Raw genomic sequence first — 20,666 nt, 5'->3', positions numbered from 1 at the left:
TCCCCTTCTAAATATAGAACGTTCAGCCAAACCAGTTCTCCAGCTCACCCAGCCGCTTGCTCTCCTTGGCTGGGACCAGGACCTTCTGCTGCAAGCCAGGGAGGCAGATGGAGCCCTGGTCCAAACCGGCTGTGTCTTCATTTTTGTTCCTCACGGGGCTTCTGTCACACGTGAGACAGCACAGCACTGGGGTACAGAGAAACTGCAAAGTCAGAGAGGAGAGCTCAACCGCTGGCGCTGGGTGCCGGCTCTGAGGACCCAAGGACTTACACTCACAACTTGGGCTTCTTGCATCTTGGCCACTTTTGTTCTGTCCGGTGAGCAGGAGGGACGTGGAGGAGTTTTACCTGGGCGAGCCTTCCTCTCAGCATCTCTTCACAGGGAAGGGTGAGACTTAGGGGGAACGTCCAGTGTCTGGGCCTCAGTTAACCTATCTTTCACAGGAGGGTTTGAATCTCTAGAAAAATCCCATGAGGATTAAAGGAGGAGGACAAGGTTAGAATGCCAGGCAGAGGGGCTCACGGTGGGCACCCTCTCCTTGAAGGCTGGAACCCTAAAGCTCACATTCTGAGCTCCCTCCTTCTCTTTTGACTAAGTCCAGCCCACTTATTTAAATATTCTTCTTGTGAGTCTGGGGATCCAAACAGAGGCCATGCTGTCATCGGAAGGCACTCCTTGCTCCCCAACCCCATGGCTGTGGCCTGAGTGCTGGTGTGTGCTCCCCAACCTCACAGTTCCGCTCCCAGCTGAGTAACACATGGGGGACTTTGGCACATGAGGTCACGAAGCAGGGTTGATGGGCTCAAGGCCCTCATAAAGAGGTGGGAGTGCATTCCCCGATCCATTCCACATGCGAGGACACAGCCAGTGAAGTTAATCTGTGACTCGGAACATGGTTACTCTTCAGGGCCTGCTGTGGCACCCAGCCTGCAAGACAGTGAGAAACAGACTTATGATTGGCTACTGGCCGCTTCGTCTACTGGCAGACTAACAGCCCAAAACGGCCGAGCAGCACGCAGCCTGTTTTCAAATTTCTCACCCTGTTACTGGGAACCACCACCTTCACTAGCAATAGTAAAACTAGCTGTCAGCTGTCAAACACTGGCCGAACACAGCCACCAGGTTCAAGGGCTTTGTGTGAATTCTCTTAAGTTGTGTGGTCAGGGGACTTCATTGGTGGTTCACGAAAAGGGTACGGTAAGGTTTTTTGTTTTGTTTTGTTGAGTGAGACTTTTTGGAACGTGTGCACAGATTTTTTTCTTAAACATGTTTCCCATGAGCTTTTGCAGCCCCTTCATCAATGAGGCACGCTGTCTTCACACTGCATTTTTCCGGAGTGTTTCAAGGTACCCGAGAGCGTTGTCTGAGAACTAAGGTTCAGCTGGCACGTCAACGCCAGGACCAGTGTGGTCACCCTGACTCGGTCTTCATGGCGGCCCTGGGAAGCAGCCAGCACCTTCCCAGCTGAGCCTGCAGGGGGTGCTGTGTGAGAACTCTGTGGAGCCCACTGTCCCACCAGGGCAACTCGAGGGTCCTCTCTCCCTAGGAAGACACGTGGGGCCTCAGACACAGATCCCTGTCTATGCATCAAGGTTCCAGGACCAGAGTCATCATCCCCTTACATCATTCCTTTTCCAGGCCTGCAGCAAATAAGCCCTTGAGGCCACTGCCTGGCCCCACTGTCCCTTGTCCTCCCCACATGTTTCTCAGGGAGAGTACAAGAGTTTGTCAGAGCCCAATGAAGGCCCCATCAGGGTAGCCTAGCTGCTAAAGTCCTTGCCTTGCACGCGCCAGGATCCCAGATGGGCGCTGGTACTAATCCTGGCAGCCCGCATTCCATCCAGCTCCCTGCTTGTGGCCTGGGAGAGCATTTGTGGGTAACCCAAAGTCTTGGGATCCTGCACCCACGTGGGAGACCTGAAGGAGGCTCCTGGCTTCTGGTTTTGAATCGGCTCAGGTCTGGCCACTTGGGGAGTGAAACACAGATGGAAGATCTTCCTCTCTGTCTCTCCTCTTCTCTGTATATCTGACTTTCCAATAAAAATAAAATAAATCTTGAAAAAAAAAACCAATTAAAAAAAGCCCAGTGGGACTTTGACTCCAAAGGCCAGGTTGCTGAGCAGCCAAGCAGAGGTGTGAATCTTCTGGTTGCTGAGTTCTGTGACGATTCCTCCCCAGCCGCTACCTTCCGTGAGAAAGCTTGTGTGTCGTGGTGGCAACTAGTGTTGGGGTGCTTCTGTGTTCTTGATGATTGCTCAGTACAGGCTGAGTGATTTAGATTGTGTTTCCATCTGGGCATTCATGCGTTGTGTGTGTCACACACACACTGTGAGCTTCTGCTCTGTACACCGTGGAGCAAGACAAAGATCTGCCCTCAAGGCATGCACAGGGTGGCTAAGGAGTCAGAAACAAGCATGCCTGGGGTCAGTGCTGTGGCACAGTAAGTTAAGCCCTGGTGTGGGGCACTTGTATCCTATCCAGGCACAAATTTGAGTCCCAGCTGCCCCACTTCCAATCTAGCTCCCTGCTTATGTCCCTGGGAACACAGGGGAGGCTGGCCCAAGTATTTGGGTCCCCTGCGCCCAAGTGCAAGACCTCAATGAAGTCCATGGTTCCTGGGTTCTGGCTTCTGCTGGGCCCAGCCCTGTCCCTTGTAGCCACTGGGAGAGTGAAGCAGCAGAGAGAAAGATGGAAGATCTCTCTCTCTCCCTCTAAAACACACACACACACACACACACACACACACACACACACACACACACACATTCTGCCTTTCAAATAAGTCAATCTGAGGTAGAAACAGGCACACAAGTGGAAACTCTCTGTGGAACTGACCTGAATGAGAGAGGTGACACAATAAAGGATCGGAAGTTGACTGGTATCAGAGAACCTTGGTGAGAATTCGGCAGGGACAAGAAGGCATGGGGAAGGCCGGGCAGCAAGGGGGGCTCCCTGGGGAAGGTGACCCTTGAGTGAGTCCTGAGGGGAGACTACACGCTGGGAACTCAGAGAGAGCAAGAAACGGTTTTGAGGGCGAGGAAGCATTGTGAGCAAAGGAGGGAGATGGCTGGCTAGCAGAGGAAACCAACAGTGGACTGATCCTGGGACATCGGGAGCAGAGGGGACAGAAGAGCTGCTACGGGAAGAGATGAGACGAGCGACATCTGCAAAGGTCTGAGTGTGGCAGGTCCAAGCTCCATCCTGAAGTCTACAGGAGGCTCTCAGCCTGTGGCTCCCCGGGAACTGAGCCTGAGGGTGAAGCTTAGGTGCCAACACTTTCTCGGGGGCAATGTACAGAAAGCTACGGGATGAGAGGGAAGAATGAAGAGCAAGAAGGAGGAAGTCATTAAGTGGGCTGCAACTTGGTGACAAAGCGATATGCTTAGCACTTGGAAGAACAGCAGGGGAAAGAAGAGAGGGCACTTTATGGCTTCTGGAATGTTCTGTCAGCTCACCCCCCAGGTGGCCAACTCCTGGGCTGCTTCTGCCTTGTTTGCACTTGGCAGATGCACCCTATGGTATCTTGCCCCCAGAGACTACAGGGAGGCTCCAGGCAGGTGGACCACTGAGGCCCATCTACAGCTGTGACTTGTGGGAGCAGTGGAGGCAGCAGATGCACAGGTGGCTCCGTTCAAGCTCACTAGGGTTGCCCTGCCGGGGAAGCAGGACACAAGGTGCCTACACAGAACCTGCTATGAAGGCTCAGGAGGAGCTTCATCCAGGGAGGAATGAGTTGCGAGTTGTATTGCAGAAAGACCACTCCTGCTGCTGAACACAGAAAGGCTTCAGAGCTTCATGAATAGTGACAGGAGCACCCATAGGGAGATGCGAATGTAACATATGTCATGCCTAGGCTCATCTTAATACATTCATTAAAAAAAAAGATTTATTTTATTTCAAAGAGTTACAGAGAGAGAAAGGGAAGGAAATAGAAAGAGAGAGAGAGAGAGAAAAATCTTTCCTTTGCTGGTTCACTCCTCAGATGACCACAACAGGTGCGCGGGGCCAGGCTTCTAAAGCCAGGAGCCATGACCTTCATCTGGGTCTCCCACAAGGGTTCAGGGACCCAAGCATTTTGGCCATCTTTCACTGCCTTCCCAGGCACATTAGCAGTAGCAGGATTGGATGTGCTGCAGCTGGGATTCTAACCAGCGCCCATATGGAATGCTGGTGTTGCAGGCAGCAGCCTAACACGATAGGAAATGCTGCCCCAACAACTTGATTTTTTTTAATGTATGTTAGATGTGTATGTGTGCATATATGAAACAATATTGAACTTTATACAATGAAGGGAGTCGATGGAAACTAATATAGGGTTGAATAGCCCAAATGGGATAGAGGGTTGGCCAAAAAAATCCAAGAGATGAAGGTCAGAAAATTCTGGACTAGCCAGAGTGCAGATAACCAGCTTGGGGAGAAGGCCCTGGACACGGAGGATGCAAGGACACAGGGCAGTGAGCAGGACAAGTTGGGGTTAGAGTGGCACTGAGAACACAGGTTCCATTGCCAGGAGCCCTGAGCGGTCCGCAGAAACAGAACAGTAAACTTCCTTCGGGACTAGGGAGGGGAGCTTTCTCTGGTCCTTGCTTAGTTCCAACTTTGGATCCCCACCCTCTCTTGCAGTGACCACCAGGGTTGCTCTGGAACCCCCCCAAAATAAACAAACAAAACTAGAATAGAGAACACAGGTTCTATTAACTGTGGGTGACTCAGAGATTACAAACCTGCTCCGCTATTTTATAGCAGGAAGATAAGTCAAAGTCAGGCCCCTGCAATTGCACACCGCACCCCAGTGTGTTCTGAGCTGCCAGCCGGATGCTCCAAGGCCACATGTGCATGAGGCATGAGCCATGCGTGCGTCCAAAGGGCAGACTGACCACTGGACATGGTGAAAATCGCCAGCCCAAGGACGGCCAGCTTGGCAGCAGTGCCCGTTGACAGAAGGCTCTCGTGGGAAAGAGCCCAGGCCACACTTGGCCCCCGGCCTGATGAGTCAGCGCCCCGGCTGCTGCTTGTTACTCACCACAAAACTGCACACGTTTGGAAATTTGGTGACCTGTGGAGTTTCGGTTTGAATCAAGCTGATTCGGGCATTTCCTTTCCTGGCAGAGCTGCTTTTGGGTGGTTTTTGAAACGGTTTGCAGGGAATACCCTTCACCTTGGGATTCCGCCACAGGCACATTCATGTCCTGGCGTGATAAGCACACACACCAAGAAAGATTGGACCAGAGACGGCCCAGGCAAAGGACCCGCTGCAACCTAGCAGAGGACTCTGGCTCACCTCCTGCCCTCACCTCCTTCTGTGCCCATGCACACAGCAGATGTCAAAGTTGGGTAGATTCAGACGGAGGGTATATGGGACTTGCCACTGTGCATCCTTGGGAAGTCTGACCTGAACTCTCTGGGTCCAATTTCTTTCCTATTAAATGAAAGTGTTAAAGGAGACTGGACATAAAAATACTTTGCAAATGGGCCTGGTGCAATGGTCAAGTGGCTAAATCCTTGCCTTGCAAACACCGGGATCCCATATGGGCTCTGGTTTGTGTCCTGGCTGCTCCACTTCCCATCCAGCTCCCTGTGAGTGATTTGGGAAAGCAGTAGAGGATGGTTCAGAGACTTTGGACCCTGTACCCATGTCGGAGATTCAGAAGAAACTACTGGCTCTTGGCTTCAGTTCAGTTCAGCTCCAGCCGTTGTGGCTGCATGGGGAGTAGACCAGAGGATGGAAGATCTGTCTATCCTTCCTCTGTAAATCTGACTTTCCAATAAAAATAAGTAAACTTAAAAAAACACACACACCTTGTAAATAAGGAACTAGGTAAGCACACATTATTTAATAGCATATCTGTCTATGTTATCTCTTAATCCTTGAGTCAGCAAACAAACAAAAACTCCTAGCAAGCAACCTGCAGCCAGGAGGAACTGTGTCGTCACTACACGTCACAGGTGTGGTAGAGCAACTCCATGCTGGTTGCTCCCCTGCATTCTGCTCTTCCTGCTACACTGGACCCGTGAATATGCCGAGCAAGTGGACCTGAAGAGCAAAAGCCTTTGCAAGCAAACAGGAAATGCGGCCAAGAGCAGATAAGATCTTAAAGACGCAACCGCAAGGCTGCTGAAACACCACCCATCACTAGCTCCGTTCTCCCAGGAATTGGACCATGCCGTCTGCATACTCTCTTATGTCATCACTCCCTGCTTGCCACCATCCAAGTGGCCAGAAGAGCAGGTCAGGTGTCTTTTTTTGGAAGTGAAAGCGTAAACTAGCGTGGCTGCTGCGCAGGTGGCCCCTGGGGCAGTGTGTGTGCCATGAGGAAAGGTCCCTGGTCACCTGGAGGCAGCTCATTTGCCATCTGTGCTGGCAAGGCCAAGGGCTGTGTTCCACAAGAGCAGGACTGGCTTTCCCTGACACCAGTGCCATGGGGACATCCCCCCCCGAGAGCTCGATTTCCGTGCCTGTGTTTCTCGGTTCACAGTGGCTCAACCCACCAACCCCAACCACCCACCAGTCATGAATCATTCTGAAAGTCTTTAATCTGAGAGGTTATTAAGTTACACCCCAGGCGTCACCATCTGGCTGGGCAGTGTCCCAAGGGGGCGGAGTCTCCTGGCCATTCTTGAGTTACACCAGCCTGGATGTTGGTCCCTAACGACTGAGTTGCAGAGATACTCTGTGCCTCTGATTTTGCTCCCAATTGTCTCTGCCACATCTCCCAGTCAGGTTTCCATTACTTTCAAAGGAAAGGGGGTAAGGTGGATGTTGGGGGCATTTACAAACAAACCACTCTCCTGGACATTTTCTGCATCGAGTTCACATGAGCTTCATTATAACCTGGACAGATACTCATGTGGTCATTGTGGAGATTAAGAGAATTATGCGAGAGAATGAGCAAAGCCAAGTCAGGTTCAAATACAAGGTCGCCTGACTTCCAACTATGCCCTTTCCATGAAAACCCAAGAATCCCTAATCCTGCCTTGGTGTCTCCATGAAACCTCGCCACATTTGCTACAGATTGGCAGTCCTGGAGGAGGCAGCCTCATAAATTCTCGCACAGCCTGGCACTTTCCGCTGCTCATCCTTACCCTGGCAAAGTTTCTTATTCATCCTGGGTCAAGACAGCAGCGAAACTATCCCAGGGCCCAGGAGTCCCTCCCACTCTTCATCCAGAACCACTCACACCATCCCTGGGTTCTTGCTCTCAGCCAGCCACACTCATGTCCTGGTCAGATTGTCCAGTCCTGGACTCCTGGACTCGCTCTCTGCCCTGCTCAGGAGCACACCCCATCCTTCCCTATCCAATGTCATGGGCTTCCCTATTTCCTGGAAGGAATTGGGATGCTGCATGGGGACAGAACTTACTAGAAACCACAGAACCCCAATTTCTGGTGGGGCTGTGGTAGGCAACCCATGAGGGAAGGCTATCTGAAGATGACACTCCTGCTCCCTACAGGAGGAGATGCTACCCAGCACAGAGGGAGCTCAGTGGAGGAGCTAGGGCTCCACCAGGGAGACCGCTGTAGGACCATCTCTGGGAGCCTGCTCTAGGCCCTGCTTCAGCTGTGCCCTGCTTCGCATGTGCTTATAGCAAACCCCCTGTGCTGTATTCCCGGCCAGCAGGCCCCAGCCCTGAGTACACGGAAGCTAAAATGACTCCAAGGCTGTGCCAAGCGGTCTAACGTTTGTGTATGTATGTTTCTCTCTGTGTATCTACCTAAGCTCATCTTTTAAAATAACTAACACATCTCATGCATTTATGGAAAGCTCATTTAATCACTCAAAAATGTTCATATGCCAATAACTTTTTAAACATTTTGTAGAGATACAATCTCATGTATATATGCATATAACCTCATATATATCTATATATAGTGTATATATACACATGTATGTATGTATGTATATACCCTCCTATGTATGTATAAGTGTGTGTGTATATGTGTGTATGTGTGTGTATCTATATATGCGCCCTCCTGCCTGTGCTGGATAGAGGATGCAGGAGTGTTTCCCATGACCCATTTGAGAGCTACCTAGGGGTTTGACTATCTTGTCTGCCCCCTCAAGAGGCCAGTAGACCTCCACTGTAAAAGTGTCAATGGCCCACCAGACTCCCAGGGACTGAAAATGAAGTAAAAATCTGGTGATGTACAAGTCACCTGACAATTGTAGAGGTAAGGAAAGTCGTTTACAAAAAGCCCAAATGCAAGAGTCAGGTGTAAACTTCTATGAAGCCAAACACAAAGAAGAGCACCATTTAATAACAGTACTTACCATGTAAGCTCCTTCCTGCTCTCCTGATCCAACGAGAAAAGGCAGCGACAGTCACCGAGGATGAGTGAAGCCTCAATCAGGAATGAAACTGGAAGCAATGATTGCTCCACAGCAACAAGTTCATTGTCAACTTTTGAAAGCAGACAATGTTTCTGTCAGTAAGGAACCATGCCTGAGAGCGACAAAACGTCTTGAAGCCCATAAGAGAACATCCAGGGCTGGGAAGATAGCTCTACTCCGCAGATCTGAGTGACCACTGATCCGGGGACTATACTCTATTACTGCCCATCCTGTATGCCAGGTAATCATTGAGTTGTTGGCATGGAGGAGTGGATGGTGAATCTCGGCCCTTTGAACTTTGTTCCTTAGGTTTCTTTATTCTATTTACCATGATATCATGTCAAAGCCAGCCCAAGACACAGTCAAGACAAGAGGTCTTGCTTGGCAAGCAGGCATTAGGCACAACAGTGGTTGCTAACTGGGATTTGTGGAGTATCTTTGTGCAAGTCCTAGCTCTGCTACCTAGGGCCCTGCCATTCCTATGGGAGAGGATTGAGTTCTTGGCCCTGGTTTCATCTTGGCCTAACCCTGACTGCTGTAGGCATCTGGAGAGTGAAACCAGTGGATCCTTCTGTGCCTTTCAAACAGCAGCAACCTGCTTTAGAAGCCTACAGAAACCAAAAGGAGGCTTCATACTTGTGGTGGTACCTTTGGAGCACGTGATAGGCCTAGTCCAATCTGTTGAAAGGACCCTGAGAAGCCAAGTGCAAAGGGTTTTCCAGGTTGGACCCTGCCCTCTCACCGAAGAGGATCGGAACCTTGAAGGGAGGGCTTCCCCAAAAGGAACAACTTCATGACAACAGTGATGACATCAGTACACAACAGAAAAGGGCCAGAAGCCGCAGGGGAACAGCCCAGGCCCCACCCAAGCTGGCTGACCCACACAGCTGAAAGGTGGCTCACCGGAATAGGAACAATGGAGGGGTGCAGCTGGGACTGTGCAAGACCAGTGCAGTTGGATTTGTCTCCAGCGACAAGAGAAGCATTGTGGGATATCAGGGAAGGGGTACATGCTAACCCCTAAAAACCACCCTGTGTCCATCATTCTAACCTCCCCCCACCACTCCCGGAACCCAGCTGTTGTCTCCCATGTCCAGTGAATGCTTCCCTGAATAACTGAAGTTTAAAGCCTGGGAGTGTCGCATGTCCACACTCCCCAGGAACTCAGAGGCGACCCAAACACATCAGATGTCTCAACCCCCAGGGGCCCCACAAGTCTCTCTGTTCAGAAACCACAGAATCTGACTGCAAACTTCATGTACAGGCTGCAAAAACACAAGAGTGTGGAGACAAAGTTTTGACCTTTTTATTCAAAGCAGCTTCTCACAATGTATAAATACTGCATATTAGCACACATGAAAAATACAACTTCTAAGGCACCCAGAAATGTGTTCATACACGTTACAGGACCATTCACAAAGAGGTTGTACAATTTGTTCTAGACAGCCAGCGTTTGATAAATCAGAAGATTATTATCCCTCAGTACTGTACCCAGTCTCAGTAAATATTTACAGCATGGTGAGAAAGGGTAGACTGTACCTGCTTTAGAATTCTATGAAGTACCCATACTTACAAATATTCAGAACTAGTGAAAGACTCTCCCATGATAAACTGGAAAAACAAAAGAGTGGCCAAATCTGCAAAGGTCTCCGTGGGTTTTGGTGTGTGTGCTACATCCTTGACCAGTCCAAGCACTCCTAGGGTGGGCTGGATAAGTTTTTGGTAGCCTGCTTCATTATCGGAAGTTTGGCAATAAGCCTTACCAATAGAATGCCACTCCTTCAGCAACCATCTCTCTTAATTGGTTAGTGGATCAATGCTTCCCTCATGAACGAGTGGAGCATCATTCTGCCTGAGAACGGAAGAGGACTCTTCTCAGGCCAAACAAGAATCGGAATGTGACCATGAAGAACAAAAGGAGGGAGAAATCTGGCAAGTGCAGGCTCCCACCACCCAGTGCAGACATACCTGTAACACTCATGGTCTACGCCGGTCAAATAGTCTGCAGAAATGCCAGATCTATGCTTTTTTATGATACAAAAAAAATTTTTTTAAATCAAGGCTCAACACTATACAGCAGAAATATCCACCTGAGATCATGAGTTTCAATCTCGGAAACTCGCCTTCCAGAGCCTTCTCAATGTGGTCAGCCAGGGGGAGCATCAGACAGTGGGAGTAACTATTTTCCTCTGATCCCTTGAGTATGCACATCCCTGTCTAGATGTGCTCACAGTCCAAGAGACTCATGCTTTGTTGGAATGGAATTCTTTGGTCCTTGGTTTTATGAAAGGCAATATTTTCACAATCCCGTCAATGTAGACATTGGCAAATGACTTCAAGCTGAGACAAATGGCACAGGGACAAATTAAATACAAGATGGAAAACTCCATACACCCTCTGAACTTCCCAGAGTCAAATAACTGAGCTCTACCATTGAGCCAGATGTTGGGCAATGAAGTAAGGTCAAACCAGTGTCGGATCAGAGCTGAAGCTTCCAACTGTATGTGGGTTCTCCTGGCTCCCATGCACACTGCAACAATGGGGAGCAAATCTTTATCCCAAAGCCTGTGAACTTGGCTTTCCAAACATTTACTAGATATGAACCCAACCACTGCAGCCACATTCCAACCCAGGACTCAAGAGCCCTTGTAAACTGCTATTAAGGACAAGAACCAAGTAGATGTTAACTACTGAAGAGTAATCATCCCAAATGCATTGAATTGCGTTGAAAATTAAGCTCAAATGGTAGTTGGCTTGATCAGGTCCCAGACACCATGGGCCCATGAGCTCTGCTCCACTGAAACAGTCCTGGCCTCACCAACCTGTTAAGTGTGTGTGTTTTCTGTAACTAGTCTGCCTACCGTCCTGCTAAACTCCAGTTTAGTATGGCTTGGCACGCACAGTTCATCGATAAGACACTGAAGACACGTGGGAATCTGATTGTGTAACTAAAACCAACTTTGCGATTGTCTACACAGTAAGATTTGTATGTATACTCTGCTCACATATCTCCAGGAGTGCTGACCTTAGCCAGACCGGACATTTCCAAGTGATCCATATGGAACCTGGGGTCAGTCAACGGCCAGACAAGAAGCAGGAACTGCCATTTGTTCAGAACAAAACGACGGACCAGCATTCCTCCCTATGACCATGTATAACCATGCGACAGTGCCAAAGTGGCCCCAGAAAAAAAAAAAAACAAACCTGTCCTTGGTCCAATCTGCAGCCAGCCAAAGACAGTCACCAAGGTGTATATCTGGTCCCTGCCGCCATCAACTCAACCAAACTCTCCAGGCAGCCATGGAGTTCAAACTGCGTTGAGTCCACCCATGGCTTACACTGCATGTGAGAAACAACCCGTATTACCCTTTAGTGTGTGGTTTTTTTTTTTTTTTTTGCTTTTTACTTTTTTCTTTTTTTTTTTTTCCTTTTTATTTATTTATTTATTTTTTTGCAACTCACTTAAGGCTCTGTTCACAGACTCCATCAACTGCCACACAGTGAGAACTTATGGGGAGATCTGAAACTACCACTGTAGTTGTAAAGGATGGAGAATTTACTTATCCTAGTGGTAAGGCTTATTCACAAACTCAACACATTTCCAAATCATATAGGTCAAACTCAGTTACTTCAAGGAAAAGAAAATCAGCCTCCTCTCTCCAACTTTAAGAACATAGATTCTAATGATGATAATAATAATAAAAACATTGGCACCAAACCAGCATGTTATTTTATGACAGAATGGGTGATAATAATGGAAAAGATTGCCTAAAACGCATATCCTAACTTACCACAGAAATACAAAAGTTTATATTCTGAAAATATATACTGTATTAAAGTTTATAAGCATTTCAACCAAAATTTGCAAAAAGAACTAAGCCACACTTATCTACAACAAAAATATACATGCAAGACAATCCCAAATGGTTTCCCTTAAATATCTACAAAGGCAAAGTGTAGATTTTAAAAGATTATACAAAATCATTTACAGAGAATAAAACAAAATACTTAAGAAATCTCATTTAGAGTCTTAAATACTGTGTATATTAGTGAGAATGTCTAGACTAATATATACAACAGACCTAAGTATCTGAGTACAGAAACAGAGAGCAATTCTGCATTTTAAATATTCACTTAGGAAGATCTGCAGATGTTTCTATTTGCTTTTCTTTGTTTTAAAAAAAAATCTCCACAGAAACTAGTTTGGAAAATTGCATGAATGTAACTAAACTTCAAATTAAAAAAAATTTACAAACTTTTAAAAAGTTTTTTTCAAAGGTTGTAAAGTTCTTTTAAAACCAACAATTAATAATGGAAAATGCAATTCAACATTCAGTCAAGTCTATCTTTAAATGTGGGTGCTCTAAGATACTGCTGCATTGTTCAGACTATTGTGATTATTTTTCCATCCTCAAGCGAAGCTTCCTATGAGAAAAACTTACTTTCTTGCTTCAGAGAGAACATGTTCTCGTTTGAGTTTGTACCAAATAAGAACAAGGTTTTCAATCAATTCTCTTACCACCTCCTGATCATTACCCAATGTCATTCTTAGCAAGTGATCTCGATGGTTTTTGTGCACAAACATTAGCTGGAAGGAACAAATGAGTTCATCCGCTGCACGCTGTGGCTTCCACAAGATGAGGAAGTAGGGCCACCCTAACAGGAGTTGGGCTCAAGAGTCCTCCTGAACAGGACTGTTACCTCAGAAAGTCAGGAGCCAGGTCTCCTCAGTGGCTGGGGTGGACAGGGACAGTCTAACGCACTGCTAACAGGAGCGGAAGGTGTGGACCCAGGAGGTAACCCCCTGACTCCCACCCACAGCAGCTGTCCTTCCAAACCCAAAGGGAACTTAGGGATGGGGCCGCCAAGACCAGCTCTGACTGGACACGAGAAAGGAGCAGATATGGGGATGGGGGCAGACAGCAGGAAGGACGGAGAGGCGCCCAAGGGGCCCACGGGTGGAGAGAGAGCACCAGGGCGGAAAATACAAAATGAAAGTCCGAGGAAGCCTATCTCGAGAAGGCTGTGAGGATAAACTGTGACTTAATCCCCAATCACTCTGTGCTGGATTACTGGGCTTTACTGACCCGCCTGTGAAGTAGCTATGCAGAAAGCGAAACACTCTGTGGTTAGGTCTGTCCTTCGGGCCAACTGGCAGAGCTCCCTCTCTGAACCGACTGTAGGCAAACCTCCACAACACAGACCGGTGTGCGAAACACACCTTATGGCTCGAAAAGACAGACCAATGGCATGAATTCCTTCCTAGAAAAGCTTTCACGCTCCTGCCCTGTGTCAGTAGAGCTCCTTAACATGTGCAGGCCAGGACCTGATGGTGCAGATCACACTTGAAACACTCCTGCTCTGGCTCTGGCTCAGTTCCACTGAGAACCCCAATACTGTTTGTGAAGATGGGGAACAAAACTGTCTCCCTCTTGTTTGCAAACTGAATAGAAAGCCAAGGACTCTTTCTCCCAATACAGGACCTAGTAATGATGAAGAGGTTATGTCATGGAACATAGAGCATGGGCCAAGGGGCTCTGGGGTAGCTGGTGCCTGCTCCCTCGGGACAGGAGACAACACCCTATTAGAGAAGTGACAATGGGCATTTGGGCCAAAGCCAGTGGTTCCCCACAGTAATTCCCTACACTCCAAGCCTCAGTTCCTGCAGCATCCCAAGCACACGATGGCGGGAGGGCACACAGGACTTCCATGCCATCCTCCTCTACCAGAAACAGGTGGCTGGACCAAGAGGGCAGGGGCTGGAGGAGAAGGATGGAGGACAGGAGTTCCTGTGCTGGTCCCTGGAGGAGAGCAGCTCTCTGCAGGGGGACCAGGCCATCCCATGGGGGACCTCATTTCTACCTCTAGAGTAGACACACAATCCAGGGTCATAACTCCCCCCTCCACCGCAGTCTGTCCCTGTGCACTGGTCACCTGTAAGGACAGATGAGAGAGAGATGGAAGGATGGAGAGACAGTCACAATGTTCGCAGGGGGGCAACTCACAGCAAAAGAGAAGGGGAAAACCAAAGGATTTCTCAGGATGTGATGGAATGAACAAATCCCAGCACCCTGAGACTCTGGGTGCTTCACCCGTAACGGGTCAAAGTCCCACAGGGAGCACAGCTCTTCCATCCCCCTGCTCAAACCTTGGTGCATACAGTCTCATTTTTAGCCAAAACCAAACCCAGGGGCCTCAGTCTGAGGGTCTCCCCATCCAGGTGGGGGTCCCTGCAGCTGGCAGACCACACCCCGATGACTGTTTCCCTCTGGGGAAAAGCAACTAAAGAAACGGGCAGGCCCTCCAGCAGAGCAGGAAGCCCGTCTCCCCTGAACGCCCAAACATGAAACCGCTGCCTACATGGAAAAGTGATCCCTCAAAGAAACATCAGGCACTACCCCCAAAGAAACAAGTCTCACTCTAGACAATGTGCCATCCACGGGTGGGACCGGGTTCCTCATGCCTTCCTGGCACATCAGGGAGCTCTTCACCTCCCTAGGGATGGTAGACAGAAGAGGAAAACCCCTTGCACAGCTACTGCCAAGTACCAGGCTACAGAACTGCTGCTTAGGGCATTACAGTGGAGAATCACTTCACACACACAGGATCCGAGGCACGGCTATGCCTTTTACCCACAGAAATCTTTCCTTTTTATCTGCGGGGTTCGTTGCTGAAATGCACCCAGCGGGCACGTACCTCGTATGGAATTTGGTCTAGGGCAGTGTGGAAGTAAGAGCTGTGGAAACGGACGTCATCATACATAAACAAAAATAAATAAGTCTGTTTAAAGAAAGGAAAAAAATCATTTTCCTAGTAGTTCAGGTTTTTGCAAAACTAGCTTTACATATAATACACATAAATTATCAGAATTTCCACTTACGTTGTTTTTAAAAATATATATTTAACAAAACATTTTCTAAATGTACAATATCTGGGTTTGTAAATCACACCATTGGGTTTCGAGACCAAGCCCTAAGAGTTGCACAGATTTGTGTCAGAGAGGAGACTGAAGTCGGGTCTAAACCATCGTTGTGCTCATCACTCTGGAAATTCCCCACCATCCTCCCAACTGCCCAAACCTCACTGAACGGGAGAGCGCCCCGACGGCCATATCCCCCGGTCAGAGGCACTGTGTAGACACAGCCTGAGTCAGAAAGAGGGCCAGCGGCCTTCTGCTGCCTGGACCAGCAAGTGGGGAAAGAACAGCGAGCCCCGGCCACCCCTGGGGAGATCAGCCCTGGGGCGCTCTCTGGCCAGCGGGGGCAGGGACACGGGAGAGCCCAAGCACGCTGTGTTTCCCACTGTTACACAAAACTCAAACCAATGCGGAACAACCAAAGAACACAAAGACACAGACATAACCCTAGGTATGAAGGGACTCCTGGACGAGCTCCTTAGCTGAGGCGGACACCGGGTCTCTGAATTCAGAGTGGAAAGCCAGGTGCCAGCAGGCGCTGGAGCAGGCGGCCCGGGGCCCTTCAGACTTCGTAAATTTTGTCCTGCAGGTAGCTGAACAGGGAATCCAGGCCTTTGGATGAGCTCCACAGCTGCTTGAGCATGAGGCATTCCTTCTCGTTCACATCCTCCAGCACAGACTTCAGGAAGCTCCGGACCAGGCATTTGGACTCCTCCAACACCTGCAGCAAAACACGCGAGCTGGATGGGCTGGGAGCCAGGTGTTGAGTCCTTGGTTCCAGGCCTGCATGCGGCATCCTGCTACCCACCCTACCCCCGAGCCCTCCAAAGCCCTTTCATTTACCCAAGGGCGGTACAGTCATAGCCCCCATGCTCAACAGTTGTCTAAAAAGTTTAGAGAACTACTCTTTTAGCTTCATTGATTGACCCTCATTTTCCTGTCAGGAACAATGACACTTGGTCACTAAGTACACAGGATAAGAAAATGAAATAGATCCCCTGGCCCACCCCGACAGCAGTGCCCCCGTGCCAGGCTCAGTGGTGATCATGGCCATAACCACCACAGTAACTGGCAATAACCACAACATTCTTCGTGATCCCAAAAGCCGTAACTGGAGTTGTGAAAAATAATCACAGCAATCACAGTAATAAAGTAATGAGTAATAATTCTAATCGTCAGGTAGGAATAGAGGCAGTAATAGTGAGAGTACTCCAGTAACAAGCGCTGCAGTGAGCAAAAATCACCACACTCAGGAGGAATACTCGTAGTAATAATATCAACGCCATTATGATCACTAACCAACAGGCTCTAGGATAAGGATGCATTAGTTGCCCCTTAGGGCAACTCCACAAGTTGGTAATATTCATATTTCCTCCACTAGATGAAGAGCCCAAACTTCAGTAATGTAAAGCACCCCAAAGGCTGTCCAGCACCCCATATGCTCTTACCCCTGCTGTCCTCTTCTAAGAATTTCCACCTGCTACTCTAGAAAGCTGAGCCTCCAGTGACCAACCACATCCATCTGCCCAGGACTACGGCGTTTCCTGAGATATAACATTTCCAGGGCTAAAACTAAGAGTCCCAGGCCAGGAGACATGAGTCGACTACCCTGAACTCTTGAAAGACTAAGAGAATCCAGGCAAGGAGATGAGCTATAGCATGTGGCCAGGACAGGCCACTCAGAGCCGTGCATGGGCCCTCAGCTCCCACCCAGCATCCTTATTCCTGCTGCTGTGTGCCCAGGGAGCAGGTCCCCATCTTGGGAGTCCATGAATGGTGAAGGGCAAAGGAAGGCAAGAGTCTTCCAGCTTTGTGCACGTGAAGCCCTGAGGGAGACTCCGAGGATTCTGCTCCCAAAGCACGCTCGGGGGCCGTGGAGCTGGCCCAGGGCTCCAGGCACAGCCTCCTGTTCACCTCCCCTGGTCTGCCTGAAGCCACTATCAGATGGAAAATTGGCACTTGGCAGGCACGTTTCCGATCTGTCCTTTGAGGAGTCGCCAGAATCTGATGGCGACAGTTAATCATGCCAGATCCCCGGCGGCTTGTAGCGTCCCAGGACAGCGTGCCCACTCTCTGGTCCTCTTGCATGCTTTCATGCCTCTGTCCTCAGCAGCTGTGGAGAGCCACAGACATGTGGGCTGCCCTATGTGAGCTTAGAACCTCCTTCTAGAAGCAGCAGCCCCTCCCCAGGGTGTAAACCTCTCCTGGGAGGTGTGCCCATGCAGAGTGGATGAAAACGATGAGACCACGCTCAGCACCTCCCTTTGACTCTCAAGCCAAGAAATCACATGCACTAACTTAAAGGGCCTTCACCTGTTGCTCTGCACAGCTCTGGCAGCTCAGTCAGGCCCTCTGGGCCTCACTGTTCTCATCTATCAGATGGGCCAACTGAGACATGGGCACCCAGCAGTGCCAGAACTCACCACGGCACTGCAGGATGCCATCTCCTTGACCCGCAGCATGACCTCCTGGCTAAACGTGGTGGGCCAGAAGACCTGTGACACTAGGCCTCGGCTGCACGCCTCCTGTGCAGTGAGCTTCCGCCCGCAGAACAGCATCTCGTTTGCCTGAAAGAGCAGAGGAGAGACACGGTTGAGGGGCTGGAATGTCACCTGTGTCCCTTAAGAGTGTCCTGGACAGGCCATGTGTACCTGTCCCTGCTCTCTAAGACAGGCCCATTGGCCTGGGGCTGGAGGAGCTGTGAGAATAGTTTGCAAATGGCTGTATCTGCAGCCATTACCCAAGCATCCATTCTCCATTCTCAAGGGGAGTCACGCGTTCCTGTGGCCTTGTCTGTCCACGTTTCCTCCCCAAGCGGAAGGCAGAGGCCACAGCCTGGGCACACTCCAGTGCTGATGCCCCGCCACGAGGATGGGCCGATGGTGAGTGATTTCAGTCCTGGGTGACAAAGCTCTGCTGTGTGGCTTGCACCTGTCCACGGTAAGAGTGTGTGTGTGTGTGTGTGTGTGTGTGTGTGTGGAGGTGGCTTTCCCCCTCCCTGGCTGCAGGTGAATGAGTATCCACCACTGAAGTATCTCTGCTTTGTGCAGAGATGAGTCCACAAGTAAAGCAGAAATGGGCCAAGAGAGCGGCAAGGGAAGAGAACAGTGAAGGTGCAGGTGTGCTTCAGGTCGACTCCCTGGTCTCCCGAGGGATGCTCTACGCCCCTGGACACTGCAGCTAGGGGGATCATTACACTTACTAATTCTTAAGCTAACCCAGCTGAAGCATTGCCACTGTCAACCACAAAGGTCCCAGCAATGACTACAATATTAAAGCAGCAATGTGTGCCCTGCCACAGCCTTTCTCAGTCTTCGTGTTCCGGGCTGTCCTGCACCCTGCTCCCTAAAGAATTTCCTTTTGCAGAGAGGTCATACAAGGACCACAGGGGCTACACAGATGTGGCCCCAGGCCCCAGCCTAGCACACAGCAGTAACCAGCTAACATGTCCAGAGATGAGTCACACTGACTTAGGGGATCAATGTCACCCATGTGACAGGTTCCTCACCTCCCTCCAAGCCACCATTCAGCCATCAGCTTCTTCCTACCCTTCTCCCCTTGTCCCTGTCTGCTGGTCACTCTTGGGGGAGTGCTGCAATGTCCAACCTGTGGGGTTCTAGACCTATGCAAAGATCCCTTTTGGTTCTGGCTGTCACCATGGGTCTCGGTGACCCAGAGGACAGGTGTCCGTGCTAGACTAGAGAAATGTCGGTGGCATGTGATGCTGTGAGACAAACATGTGTCACACATTTAAAACATCACACAGCCTTGGGAAGCAGTGAACAGACCCAGTACAGGGAGGCGAGATGGACCTGGTCAACAAGCAAGAGGACACGTGTCCGTCTGCAGCTCTCTTGGCATTTCAGCCATGACCGAAACAAGAAGAAAATTGAGAGAAGCTGGACAATTTGAACATTTATTTGTGACCACAAAAGACAGGGAGGCTCTGAACTGAGCACAATGGCAGCAAAGATCAAAAGGGAAAGTGGTTAGGTGGCCAGGCTTAGCGCCCGCCTGCTTTCTATGCCATTGGTGAGGTGCAGCCCAGGGGTCCTGAGGGGTTCTGAGTAGCTGCCCAGAGGAGGGGGTGCCTGAAATCAGCCCAGACTGCTCTACTGCCAGAGGTTTTTGGGACCAGACATTCAATGAAGGAATAGCAGGTGGCTATATCTTCCCCAGACTACTGGGACCCAAGTCGGCTTTGGTGCATGTGGGACCCAGAGCAGGTCTTTTGTTCATACTTCCTGGCTATTCCTGAACCCTGTGTTGCTCCAGAACTCTTTCTAAAGTGAGAACAAAGCAGGGCAACCCAGCTCAAGGACTTAGAAGGAGACTTGGGGAGTGGGCGGGGCGAGCAGAAGATGAATCAGCACCCCACAGTGAAGAGCTCCAGGCCCGGTGTGCAACACTAGGCAAGTCATTCAGCCTCCCGAAGCCAGACCTTCCCCACAGAGAGGCACGAAGACAGCTTCCGACCCTTGGCAGAGGGGTGCAGTTCACTGGTGCTCAGAGAGCAACTGGGGGTGAGCGCCCCAAGTGCTCACCAATGCCCTTGTTGTCAGTGCAGCCATTATCAGAAAGGGGCATGGAAGAACGTTTGGTAAACAGAAGGGATCTCATTTCTTATCTCTCTCTCTACAAGGTCCTGGGAGGCAAGTACTCCGCCTCTAAGTGAGGGAGTGACAACTGTACCTGTTGCCTGGATGTGTTCCCTCGGCAGCTCTGTTGCAAGGTCTCCCTTGACCCTCAGCACCTGCTGACGGGCTGTTCCCTGTGGACTGTGGGCAGGTCTGGTCGAAGCCTGTGCCAGAGCCTGGAGCCCCAGCACCTCCCTTATGTCAGGCTCAGGGGCCCTCCCTGGTCCCTCTGCAGCCTTGGCCCTGACTCTCGCCCATCTTCCTTGCCAGGTATCAGTTCTGCCCACTGCTGTTCATTCACAGGCCTCCCAGGTACCCTGCCCAGTCATGCCACTTGTTTCTCTTCTGCCTGGAATGTCCCAGGTCATACTCAAATCAGTTCCGGGGCCCTTCCTGGGCAAGGCACGGCCACTCCCCAAGAGGCAGAGCTGACCATGGCAAGGACTGGGGGTCAGGATTTGCCTTTCTTGGGGGTGCTCAGCAAGGGCTAGAACGGGGACCCTGCCTGGCTACCTCCTTGGGGAGGATGGGGGATTGTCCAGATCTCCTGTGCTCCTGGCTCAGACCTGCACTGTGCTTGGTGATAAGTCAGCAAGTCCAGAGCTCAGCTGGGGCTGCCCTCTGTGAGTCCGGGCATGGCCTATGAGCCATCGAAAGTACCTGGTCACATTGAACACAGACCAGCTCACTTTCTCCTTGGGGCTGGGGGGCCTCATCTCAACTCAGCTCTTCAGATTTGTGATCTATTTGGTTTTGACTTTATTTTATTAATTTGAGAAGCAGA

At 50.0% G+C, this 20,666-nt stretch overlaps 1 protein-coding gene across 1 annotated transcript in view; it reads right to left on the bottom strand.

The window, feature by feature from the left end:
• Positions 1 to 15,132: 15,132 nt before the first annotated feature.
• The window catches only part of CDYL2 (chromodomain Y like 2), a 118,718-nt gene continuing 113,184 nt past the window's right edge, over positions 15,133 to 20,666 (bottom strand). Inside the window, exons 6-7 of the mRNA XM_058674173.1 lie at positions 17,669 to 17,812; positions 15,133 to 15,966 (exon numbers count right to left, since the gene is read on the bottom strand). Coding sequence (XP_058530156.1) covers positions 15,808 to 15,966; positions 17,669 to 17,812 — 303 coding nt within the window. The 3' untranslated portion in view covers positions 15,133 to 15,807. The remainder of the gene's footprint in view (positions 15,967 to 17,668; positions 17,813 to 20,666) is intronic.

This window comes from Ochotona princeps, chromosome 16 (genome assembly GCF_030435755.1).
Source record: "Ochotona princeps isolate mOchPri1 chromosome 16, mOchPri1.hap1, whole genome shotgun sequence".
Lineage (NCBI taxonomy): Eukaryota > Metazoa > Chordata > Mammalia > Lagomorpha > Ochotonidae > Ochotona > Ochotona princeps.
This window is presented reverse-complemented; position numbering and strand designations above follow the sequence as displayed.